This window comes from Crocuta crocuta, unplaced genomic scaffold (assembly GCF_008692635.1).
Source record: "Crocuta crocuta isolate KB4526 unplaced genomic scaffold, BGI_CrCroc_1.0 scaffold13, whole genome shotgun sequence".
Taxonomy (NCBI): Eukaryota; Metazoa; Chordata; class Mammalia; order Carnivora; family Hyaenidae; genus Crocuta; species Crocuta crocuta.
The window spans coordinates 1,350,835-1,362,832 of record NW_027530007.1 but is presented as its reverse complement, the minus strand read 5'-3'; the positions used below and the strand labels follow the sequence as shown (position 1 = coordinate 1,362,832).

Sequence of the window (11,998 nt, the reverse complement as noted above, 5' to 3'; positions counted from 1 at the left end):
AACTGGGCTTTTCTCTCTGAAGGGGTGGGCGGGAACGTGCTGTTTTTAGGAAAATGTCAAGGAACTTATCTGAATCACATTAAGCATGCTAATTACCAAATATTAAATGCTAATTGCTCTACAGGCGTAGTTCTTCGCACGCCAAGGAAGGGAGGTGAAACCGGTGTAAACTACTGGTGACACGATGGGGATGTTTTTTGATTGACGTTGTGCAGGCTGCCCTGGGAGGTGGGAAGCGTGTTCCCTGTAACCTCAGATGAATAACAGTTCATCAGCTGGTGGAGCCCCAAGCCTTACAGCAACAATGTGTCTTGGTTGGCTTTAAGCTCCTTTTCAAAAGGGAAGGTGAGCCAAGGCAATAAAGGAATTGCTGGGAGACGTCTCCTATAAAGCTGGTTCAGGACCTGAGGTCATTCAGAAAAGGATCGCACAGCAGATAAGATTCAGTCAACCCCTCCGCCCAGTTACTGCAGGCTTGCCCGGGTTCCGTCCTGGTCTTGGGTCACGGAGTTTGCATCACAGCCTGCACTACCTCCATCAAGACATGTACACCTCTGAGCTCCGATCGCCTGTTCACTTCTGTGTCCCGAGCCAGACCGGAAGCGCGGTGAGACTGGGGATGGTGGCAGCGGCCGGCAGCGCTGGGCCACAGGCTGAGTGGACGCTGGAGGCCCGGGCGCTAGTCCAGGCCCCTCGGAGTCAGCTGTCTCGGCTTCCTTCCAGGGACTGCACAGCTGAGACCAGACAGGGGCCCTGGCATTCCTGGGGCACTGCAAGGTCAGGGGATTGGGAGGAGGGGGGAGAGAAGATCACGTCCATCCCAATCCCCCTGCCAGCTCGCAAAGCTGCTCTCAGCATGGGTCTCCTCAAAACAGAAGGAACATAACAGGACATCTTTCCCTCCTGTAGAGGAAGTGAAACCCCCGGTCCTGGCCGCAACACCCACAGGGAGTGGGATCTCGGTGGTGTGTGGAAGCCGTAGCTCAAAGTTTTCCACGTTCATAGAGAAAAACAAAGGCCCTGAATAAAATACAGGCAGAAAAGTCCCTAGATGTACAGGACCGTGACCCATCCCACAAATGCCACTCAGCTTCAGGTCACGCGGGGGAAAAACAGTGGTTCTGCCAGAAGTGGCCATATTGGGTGGCCCAGTTAAATTCAAAACTGATAGGGAAAATCAGGATGCAGGAAACCAAGGCACAGCATGAAACGTCTCCCCGAATTCAGACCCACGTGCATTTAAGATTCCATCGTCAAGCATTACTGTCTAGCGGCTCAACCATCCCAACCTGTTAAAGTGCGGATAATTTATAAAAGGGAGAGAGGGGAGAGAACAGAGGTGGGTGCCCGGCTACTGTCCGCGGTGGAGGTTCAGGGGGACCGCTGTGGGGCAGGTATGTGTGTCTGTCACTGGAGACTTCGAGCAGCCAGCACCTGAGCCGTTTCGCAAGCACTGTGTTCAGCCAGGCCGACGGCTGTGGCCGTTGAGCGGGAATGAACTTGGCCACCGCGCGGTATTGCTTGGTGAGGAGGTGCGTGGCAGGCTGACCAGGGCGCCACTGGCCGCAGCAGCCCTCCTCACTCCTCTCTCCGCTGCCAGCCCACGGGCCCCGCCGCGTCACTCGTCAGAGCCCAGGCGCGGTCCTCCGCCGGCGCACCCATCCTCCCACGGCCTTGGGGATCCACGTGCTGTCCCCATGGCTTGACACCTCAGAGAACGGACACACAGCTGTTCTCCAAACATCCGCAACGTCCGTGTCTCCATCGTGACTCCCATCTCAGGAGCCCTGTGGTTTCAGGGCCCGGCCACGTTTCAAAACCCCATCTGGGGACTGACGTTCGGGTTCTGCCAACTCTTTCTTTTGCAAATGACATTTAGAAAGACCTCAACCAGTACTGTTCACGGTCCCCATCTTTCTAGAAAACACACACACCAAAAACCATTGCCACAAAGACAAAACTAACACGGATAATTTCCAAAGAAGGGGCAAGGAATCACTTAAGCCGCGTTAAGAAACTTAACTCGCAGTCGTCTTCAGTGTTCTCCATCTCCTCCTCCTTGGCCTTGGCCTCTCCTTCCCCTTGGCCTGCGGGAAGCCCCCAGCAGCCCGCTCGGCGAGGCCCGGCGCACACCGCCCCGCTCACCACGGTGGTGCTTGGGCTTAGGCCGGCGTGCCCGTCTCCCGGGGAGCTGGCTGAGCCCCGCTCCCGAGGCCGCCGCTCCATCCTGGTTGGCAGCCGTGGGGTGGAGCCCGGGTTCTTTCTAACCAGCGCCCAGCACATGTCTGGCAAAGCGCACACTTTCGAACGGCACTAGTTACAAGGTTCTCTGGACTTTCTCCCTCACTCTCCCAGGCCCGACCCACATGTGCCTCTCTTAAGTCCCCTCGGGCCATCCTCGGTAGAAAAGGATTTCTCACTCTTAAAAAATTCCCATCTGTGCATTGTTTAATCATAGGGACTCTGAGATTTTAGAGCAATTTCATACTGTGCCTCAGTGTCCACTCTTTCCAAACTGTATCGGCACCGTGGACTTTTAGGGGCACCTGGGCATGGAAATGAATTTCCCAGTAGCCTTTGCTGTGGCACGTGACTACGTGCTGGCCAACGGGAAGTGAAAATGGGCAACTTCCATTTAAAGGGAGATGGGGTGCACCTCTTCCCCTCCTTCCAGCTGAATGGAATGCGGATGTGATGGACGGAGCTACCGCAGCTCCCCGTAGCCCATGAGGGGAAGCCCTAGGTGCCAGTGGAGAATGGCAGCGCAACATGAAAGTGCCAGAGCGGGGACCGCCGAGTCACCACACTAGCTCTGGACTAACTAGGCCTGAGGAGAAAGACAAAATTAAAAAAACCCATCTGTTTTGCTAAGCCACTGACGGTTTGGCTTTTCTGTCAGTTGCGACCATTCCAGTCCTAACTCGGGCAAACTTCAGCCCATTTTGGGACTGGGCTGCTCTTCGCTGTTCTGCCTGACTGGCTGCTGGCTTCGCAGCGCGCCTGCATTGGCTTCATGGCCCCTCAGGGTACTGCCCTCAGCCAGGTCTCACAGTAATCTCCGGGAAATACTTTGGCGAAAATAGGTTCCTTGTTTAAGTTGTGAAAACAAAAATGATGGTTATGTTTTGTGCTTTCTTGGTTTAATATCCCATCTTGATATTAAAAGCAAAAGGAATTCTGAAGTAGTTCAATGCTACGTTATTAAGAACACAAAATCGGAAATGTGCACGTTCAATAATGGTGCTCAACTACAGTGAATTTTCGAATGACAAAAGGTAGAAACTCTGAAGGTGAAAAACTGCAGAAACGTAAATCCAAGCTTGGAAGTGAATATACACACGGTGGAAAGTCTTTATGCGGGAGCGCGAAAGCTTACCCGCGTGTGGGGTTCCGGGCGATTTCACTGCTCTCTTCCTCATTTCCTGCAGTGAACGCGCTGTTACTTTTTTAATTGGGGAACTTAAAAATAAGAAAGAAAGGGGAGTGAGACAGACACAGGGAAGAGATGGGGCCCTTGAGAGGACACGGTAAGCACTAAAGCTCTACCAGCACCGCCCCCCCCCGTTTGGCTTCACTGGCATGACTGGGAGGCACGTGAAGGAGGGAGCACGGCCCACGGAATCCTCCTAAGATGGAGTCGGCGCTCCGTGAGCGAGGTGCTCTGTGCCGTGTGGATGCTGCCCTTTTCGGAGTCATGGGAGATTCTCCTGCGTCCGGTCTCAGGACAGACTCTGGACGTCGCCAGAAACCGCAGCGTCCTCAAGGGCACGCTTACCCACGGACAGCTGGGGACGGGGACCTGACCGGGGTGGGACCTGTGCTCTCCCGCCGGAACTGTGGTGGCAGCAAAGGAAGAGTCAGGAACCCGCTTCCTTCCAGTAAGAATTCTTTTTAATGGCTTAAAAATGAGTCTGTACAAAACAGCACCACCACTGGGTGCTTCCGGTCCACCGGGGCTTCCAGGGGTCTCTTCCAGCACTATCTCCTGGGCCAACTGTGCCTGAAGCCTCTGCAGGGGCAAAATGAAAACAAGTTACTTCTTCCAGTCCGGCTGGAGAGCGGCTCTCAGCTGTTCATAAAACGGTGCAAACCTTAATGCACAGCTCGGGGAGCCTGGTTTGTTGGGGGGAGGGGCGGTCCTGGAGAACAGAGCTTGGCAGCGGTGCACCCCCCACACCCTGGCAGACGAGTGCGGGCCGGGGCAGTGCCCTGCGGCCCAACGAGAGTGGCAGTGCTGGCTCAGATCTAAGGCAGATTCCCTCACCAGGCCACACCCCAGGGGTGAGTCCTCTGGTTTCAGGGTCTGCCCTGAGGATGAGAGATTCATGTTCTTAACCAAAATATTCTTAAACCACGACCCACAACATTTACTTCCTGATTTTTCCCCTCATTCCTTAGGAATGGGCTGATCTCAGAAAATCCCAAGCCTGTCTGCTCGGAGGTGACCCCTGGGCAGCTGTGTGGTGATAGGTGGCGAGTGACAGCAATCTGAGTCCTGGGACACAGTAACGGTGCTTGGCAGTCCCCTCCCCTCCTCCTAGCTCAGCTTTCCTAGAGTGACGGGGGTGGGGGATCCACTCCAGAGAGGCTTAGAGTCTTTCCAGTTGAGACCCCCGGGCTGCTGCCGGGGGTGCGGGGCCATGCCGGCCTCTGCCACATACATACCTGTCTGACTTTCCGGTTGGAAAGGACATGCTTTTGTTTCCCAGCGACTGTTTAAGTTTTTTGGGTGCAGCACATTTCTGAAAAGATAAAAAAATCACTTTAGCCGAGTGACAGCCTGACCGCAGGACACACAGGAAACACGTGAGCTCAGAGGAGCCCCCCTCCCCCACACACCAGCACTACCAGTGTGACTGGTTTTCTCGCACTGGACTAGATGCTTCTGGGTGCCTCTGAAGAAAAGGCCGTCAGGATGAGCTACTAGAGGAACAGGAGGGCTCCGCACGGGCCTCCGCATGCAAATTTTCGGCCACTCTTGGCTCTGACTGCGGCTGACACCCACGGGGGCGAATGCAGGCTTGTGCCGGCCCCGAAAGGAGTGTCTGTGGCCTGCGGCTGCGATTCCCATGGTAGCAAACCACATGGCAGCCTTTACAGCCTCTTGGAAAAAAAAACCTGGTTTTTTTTCTCTTGTTCTTTTTCTCGCTGGAAGAGCTGATGGGTACTGTCCGTACTTGGGAAGGGATGAGGTGAGGGCAAAGATATGCAAAGGAAGAGGAGTCCCAGCTGGGCCCTCTTCCCAGCAGCGAAAGAGGGAGAAAAAAAAAAAAGCATCATGGGAATGTGAGAATTCTCAAGCATATTTATTTTTTATTTAAAAATTTTTTATTTTAGAGAGAGCATGCGTAAGTGGCGGAGAGGGACAGAGGGAAGAAGAAGGAAAAAGGGAGAGAATCTTAAGCAGGCTCCACGCTCAGCACAGAGCCTGATATGGGGCTCGATCCCACGACCCTGGGACCATGACCTGAGCCGAAGAGTTGGATGCTTGACCAACTGAGCCACAAAGGTGCCCTGTCTTTTCTTTATTTTTTTTATTAGTTGTATCTTGTATTTTGTTTTTTAACTCTCAATCAAAATATAGTTGACATATACAATTTTACTAGTTTTCGGTGTCAAATATATTTCTTACCTTGCCAGATGGGGTCTGCTTATTTGGATCAAACTGGGAAGGTTTCGATTTGCTGTTTCCTGGAAGGTAAGAGAAGAGAAACGCCTGTGATCACATATGGGAGTTAGTAGACCCCACAGGTGGACCCCTAGGATGGTGCGTGGCGTTCAGGGAGGGCGGGGCTATCAGCCTGCTGACCCCTTTCTGAGGAGGGACCCGTGTTATGTTCCCAGGACAGAAGGCCAGCCCGAACACCAGGCTCGTTTCCCACAGATCTACTCTCAGCTCAGGGGCGGGTGGCTAGAGCCCTGGCTCCTTTCACGCCAAGGAAACCCGGTCTGGTCCCTGTGTGCTGGAGAGATGCCATGCTTGGTGACTTGGGCTCTGAGTGACGATCCTGGGCTACCTTCTCCCTCTTCCAAGGGACATGTTGCCAAGGAGGCTGCTCTACAGAGTCAGGAATGCCATCTGTAGCCAGTCCAACGTGGACGGACCTACAGCGGCCAAGGAACTGCAGAGCACCTTTCGGCCATCAGGTTTCTACAATAAACTGTGTACCGTGTCTGTGTGTCTGAGAACACGTGTTTCTGGGCACAGGCTCAGGGAGGACAGATGGAGGCAGGATCACCATGCCCGCCGTCTTGCTTGGCCACCAGAGAGGCCCCGCGCAGGAGGGCAAGGGCGGGCTGTGCTGCCTGTCCGGGCCCTGCAGGCCCTCGGGACGGCTCTGAGAGTGCTGGTGCCCCGTCCTGCTCGGGCTGAGTCTGCACGCAGGGCTTTCTTTACTCTACAGCTTCCGCCCCGCTAAGGTGGCCAGACATTCCTTACAGGGCACCAGACCCGGCCTCACCAGCAAAAGCCTTGAAATCGGACTTGCTGTAGTCATACGGGGTAAAGTCTTTTTCTGGCAGATCTGGGTCTTTTGGCTTCTTAGAAGTTTTGAGTCGTTTCTTCTCTTGTTTCTGTTCTGTGGTCCTCGGGTCACTTGTCGTTCGCTCTCTCTTCTTCGCGGCATTTTCTAGCTGTAGAGGGAACACACCGTGGGAAGGAAGCATGGGAGTCGGGGAGACAGACGGACGGCTCCCCGAGGGGCTCGGCTGCTGTGCTGGGGAGTGCGGGCTGTGAGTGTGGGCAGGGCTGGGGCCACGTAGGGCAAATGCCTCCCCAGAGAATGACAGCAGGTCGTTTATGAAAGACGGGCTCTGCAGTCTGGAGGGCTCTTGGGGGTGGAGAATGAAACATCTACTGGGGCAGAGCGGGGGCGCTCAACAGGCTTGACGATGAGAAGCTTCAGTACCCCCCGGCGCCCACTACTAGAGCCAGGGGTGCGGTCTGTTGATCGTAAATCAGCCGAGGAGTCATCTAAGAGGAATTACGATATAAACTTTTTTGAGGGGAAATGAGGAAGGCACTCGTTGACAAGCCCAAACGAACGGGAAAGACATAAGCACTTAATCTGAACCATGGGACAAGCCCTCCTGCCATTCGAGGAAAGTCCTGACCACAGCCAGGGGCAGCTCGTTTCCTAACAGGAAAGGCAGGGCCCGCACGTACGGCAGCCTGCTCTCGGACGGACACGGCCTGCTCCGCTGCAGCCCTGCACTCCCCCTTGGCCTGGTCCCGGGCAGCTGCAAGAGAGAGCACTGTCGGTGGAGCTGCCGCCCCCAGCAGCCGAGCCTCCCCGCTCCCTGGCTGCCCACGGCCCCGGTCTCGGAAGGACGGCTGCCTTGAGGCTCGGGCCTGGCTGCACGCCCTGCACTCTCACTCTCTTTTTTTTTTTAACGTTTTGTTGATTTCTGAGAGAGAGAAACAGTGTGAGCAGGGGAGGGACTGAGAGAGGGAGACACAGAATCTGAAGCAGACTCCAGGCTCCAGGCTCCGAGCTGTCAGCACAGAGCTCGACGTGGGGCTCGAACCCACGAACCGTTTGATCATGACCTGAGCCGAAGTCGGACGCTCAACTGACTGAGCCCCCCAGGCGTCCCTGCACGCCCTGCACTCTCAAGCTGACGGCCCGCTCTCTAGAACCCGGGCCAGGCGTCCGCCGCCTATGTGGCTCCTCTCTGAGGACATTGCAGACGGACCTCACCCATGGCACGTCAAGGACCAGAACGAAACCCAAACCGGCTCCCCATGCGCGCTTACTCTGTTGCTGGCCACCCTCGTCTTTCTAGTCACTCAGGACCAGACCTTCTGGCATCCACGGCTCCCCTCCTCCTCTCACGTGCCTCACCCGACTCGTCACCAAGTGCTGTTGGTGTCACTATCAGATACACCGGCTTCTGGCTGCTTCTCTCCACCTCTGCTACGAAAGCCAGCGACCCCTCATCCGGGTCGCTCTCTCCACTGGGCTCTCCTCACGTGTCATGTCCTCACCACAGGCCCCTCCTGCTCTCCCTGCTCAGTCCCGTGGGCTTCCCGGTGTCTCCCTGTGTGCGCCCACGAGTGACTGCCTTGGGGCCTTGGGCTTGCGGGGCCGCCAGTACGGGACACGCTTCCCCTAGAAGCAGCCTGTCCCTGCTCAGGGTCACGTTTATTAGGCTGCCTTCCCTAACTGCCATACGGAAGCAGCCACGGCTCCCTCGTGCCCACCCCCGGGAGCACCTCCTACCCCCCTCCCCACGGAAGTATCTCCGGCCATCTGAAAGGACAACCGGTCACGGGGAGGCTGTCCACTGTCCTCTGGGAAAAGGCAAGCCCCACAGGGCAGGGGCTGTGCGGTGCTGTTTGCTGCCATATGGGCACTCTGCTGAGCAAACAGAATGACGTACAAGGCCTGTTTGTTACTAGACACGCCGGCGGGCTGAGTTACAAGGAAGTGAGTGCTACCTGTTTGCTCCGCTGCCTTCTCCTTGGCAGTTTCTTTAGATTCTCTGTGTGCCTGTACCCGGCTGGCCAGCTTCCAATGGTTGCTGATCTACAATGAAAACAAACAAAACAAAAACACTCCAAAACTCAGCCACCTAGGAAAGCGGTGACACTGGGCATGCTAACCTCACCACAGCACACGTTCTAAGTCATAATTCCAAACCTGATAACACAAAAAACTAAAATTTCTTGCTCACTTTACTTATAAAACGTTTATCAAGAAGGACAAAGGGCAAGTGTACTGCAGGCACTGAGCCGGACATTTCCTGTCCGTTGTCTCACTCAACCCCTTGTAATAATCCCCGGGACAGAGGCATCATCATGCCCTCCACTTTGAGACGGGAAGCAGGTTCAGAGAAGCTAAGTAACTCGTCTGAGGACACACGGGTAGCAGACGGAGGAGCTGGGATTCAAAGCAGGACTTCCCAGGGCTATTTGCTTCTGTGTGAGCATCTCGCTGACATGACACAGAAGCACAGCAAGGGACGTACGGCTGCCAAATGGGCCACAACCGTTCGAGGAAGGAGGGGACGAGGCATAAAGTCCACCTGACTCCCCCGCTAAAATGGCAGCAGGCTAACCACCAGCGACAGGGCAGAGGCCCGTCAGGGTTCCGGCCTGACCCCTGGTGCCTAATGAAAGAGCGGGAGGCAGAGGGAGTCAGGCCGCCCATGTGACAGGCACAGGAACTTCCTGAAGGAAGGAAGGAAGAACGCTTTTAACAGACAATTAACAACGCTGGCTCCCAGGAACATCCATGGGGCTCCAGGGAAGGTGTTTCCTTATTCCTCATTATGCTGTTAAAAACAAACCAAACAATAGAAGGCAGTGTGTTTTAAAATTTAAGCTGTCCCCTGTAAAAACCCTAAAGTAATATGCACATATAAAAATGCCTCAAGCTGTACACCTAACATCTGTGCATTCTGCGACACAGAATTAAACTTTAATTGAAAACCAAAAGCCTCTTTCTTAAAAGGTTCTCAAATGCTTCTGAAAGTCAGAGTAAAGTTCTGGCCCCTCTCTCTAGAAACAGTGCTTACATATATTTATACGTAAAGTGTCTTCTGCATTCAGGAGGTTCATGGTGGCCTTAAGACAAAACCTAGTTCAGATCATTAAGAAGCCTCCTTCTCTTAGAAGGTCACTCTTGGAAAGGATGACAAGTCCACTTACTTCATAGATTTTTGACGATGGATCAAACTTTGCTGCCTGAGAAATGTGAGCGCGGCGTTCGAGGGAAGGCAGAAACTGGAGGAACGGAAACAGTCGTGTTAAATGCGGTCAGGAGCTGGACGGGGCCGGACGGGGGGGTTCTGGTTGCTCTCAGCGTGGGAGGCCTCATTCAGAGCGTCAGCCGAGCCAGGGCTCACTGGCACTTGCGCGAGGTGTCCTTGCCGGTTTCATCTGAGAAGACCCTGACTCCATCCCAACCTGGACACCAGGGACAACGGACATGCCGGATTCAGAGGCTCCCTCTTTCCTGGGCCGTCAGCTTCTTTTCCGGGCAAAAGGCCCCTCCAGCTGCAGAAATCTCTGCCTGTTCTGTCAGCCCTCAACTACCCACACAACGCTGACTTACCATCCTAAATGGATTTTCAAAGGACTCCATTATGTTCTGGGCTTTCTTCTGTGCAACTGTCAGGGGGCTCTTTCCGCTCTCTTCAGCACTAGGTTCCTGCAGGGACAGATGGAAAACGATCAACTCATCACCGTAATCATTTTGTGGCAACTCGATGCAAGCAACAGGATAACCATAACAGTAATAAGAATAAGGGCTAATTTTTTAGGCCTCTGATATGCATGAGGCACTGTAATAGTCCGTAACAGCACACAGTGGGTGCATTTAACATCTATTTATTAAACCAACGAACTCTCACTGTGTCCTTACAGCCTGTGAGGTATCAGGTATTATTCTCCCCATCTTACAGATGAGAAAATTGAGGCACAGAGAGGTTAGGTCTCCCAGAGCCTGACGGCTAACAGGGGCACAAGGAGGACTTTAGCCCTAGGTCCAGCTGGCTCTAGAACTTGAGGTTGTGACCTGACACTTACACATGAAAAATCAGACACTTTCTGTGGGGAGTCAGGACCCTTCTGCACCAGGGTGTTGCTTCCACCCGGGTTCAGAGTGCGTGCTCTCCTTCCGCGTGCTCTGTGGCGGCAGTCCCGCCACCCAGGGCACAGAGACACGACGGTCTCTGCTAGGCGATCATGCGCCCCAGGTTCACGCTCTGATTTGTAGCTGCTGATTCACCTTGATGGCTCACTTAAAGCACCCAGACTTCTGTGCTCACGAGTTGCTGAGGCAAGACCCAATCTAAGTTAATGTGACTAAGTGAGAAAGAGAGTTAACTCGCAGGTACGACATCCTACAGGCGGCATTTTGCCTTCCCGGCGGCGGCCTCGCACCCTGGGGTGATTCCAGAACCTAGGGAACCACCCGGCTGTTTCTCACGTGACCACTTTCTAAGCTTGGTCCTCGTCTTTATCCAAACGGATCGGATGCTTGCTTCTCTCTTTCCAGAAATTCCGATTTTTTTCCTCTACCACCTCTGTTGTTGGCCGTGTTCAGAGTTTCATCTGTGTATTTTCCCCTCGTCCTGGTCATTTTGGTATCTACCCATCTTGACCAACTACCGCACGCCCTCGTCCTCCCTTTACAAAGAGCCTGAAGTTCAAGCGCTGGCAGGAACGCGACACCCGCGGGAGGATGGGCCCTGTCACAACCCAGCGCGTGTTCCGGGAGCACAGCCCGGCCCAGGCCGGCCACACTTGGTCCCAGCCTGGACGGGGTCACGACCTACCACGACTCAGCCCCTCTCTGGGGTGGGAAACAAATTTCCACCTACTTCTTCCTGCCCTCATACCCCGCCCTTCACGTTCCCTGATCAGCCACAGCGTTTCGAAGCCTCCTTTCCTCCATCCAGAGCACATGCAGACGGCGCCGGTGCGTGCCGGGGAGGACTGACCAGCGCGCTACACTCAAGGGAGTGCTCGCCGGCCCCCCCGGGACTCGGGCCGAGCTGCCTCCGCTGCGGCTGTCGGAGAACAGTCCCGCTTATGGATCCTCGTGGCCCACGCCCTCCTCCCCGCTAGGCATTAGTGTCAAAAGTGGATGCAACACTCCAGGCAGACAGCCTGTTTGATAAACCCCACAAATCCCTGCGGGTCAACAGCACCTCATGCGTCCCCTACTACTCACGTTAAATAACGTGATGACAGCAGTAGCGATAAGGCATTTGGTGTCTGGCGCGGCCTCCTCTTCTCTTTGCTCGGGGAAGAGGCTTGCCTGTTTCTGCACGGGCACAGGCCCTACAGGGACAGAAGTCAGGAAAGTCAAAGCCTAGTGGATGGCACGCAAGGCAGTTTCCAGGACATTCCACAGGCCTCTACGTTACCGTCGCTTGCGATGACAGGGTAGCCGTCTGAAGGGGCGTGGGAGCAGTCATGGGGTCCAAAGAGAACATTCTCCAATCTCTGCATCAGAAAAAAACCAACAGGCCTCAGAAAAGCCTTGCA

General features: G+C 54.7%; 2 protein-coding genes across 3 annotated transcripts in view; both read right to left on the bottom strand.

The window, feature by feature from the left end:
* The window catches only part of SRM (spermidine synthase), a 16,089-nt gene that overhangs the window by 1,960 nt on the left and 2,131 nt on the right, over window positions 1–11,998 (bottom strand). The gene's annotated exons all lie outside the window — the stretch shown is intronic.
* The window catches only part of EXOSC10 (exosome component 10), a 24,553-nt gene continuing 16,428 nt past the window's right edge, over window positions 3,874–11,998 (bottom strand). Inside the window, exons 16-25 of one of the 2 annotated variants that reach the window (XM_077763811.1) lie at window positions 11,878–11,956; window positions 11,682–11,791; window positions 10,059–10,154; window positions 9,653–9,727; window positions 8,441–8,528; window positions 7,166–7,239; window positions 6,462–6,633; window positions 5,633–5,691; window positions 4,666–4,742; window positions 3,874–4,009 (exon numbers count right to left, since the gene is read on the bottom strand). In XM_077763811.1, the coding sequence (XP_077619937.1) occupies window positions 3,979–4,009; window positions 4,666–4,742; window positions 5,633–5,691; window positions 6,462–6,633; window positions 7,166–7,239; window positions 8,441–8,528; window positions 9,653–9,727; window positions 10,059–10,154; window positions 11,682–11,791; window positions 11,878–11,956 (861 nt within the window). In that variant the 3' untranslated portion in view covers window positions 3,874–3,978. Of the gene's footprint in view, window positions 4,010–4,665; window positions 4,743–5,632; window positions 5,692–6,461; window positions 6,634–7,165; window positions 7,240–8,440; window positions 8,529–9,652; window positions 9,911–10,058; window positions 10,155–11,681; window positions 11,792–11,877; window positions 11,957–11,998 lie in introns of those variants that run through there. The other variant, XR_013335074.1, reaches the window with a different exon arrangement.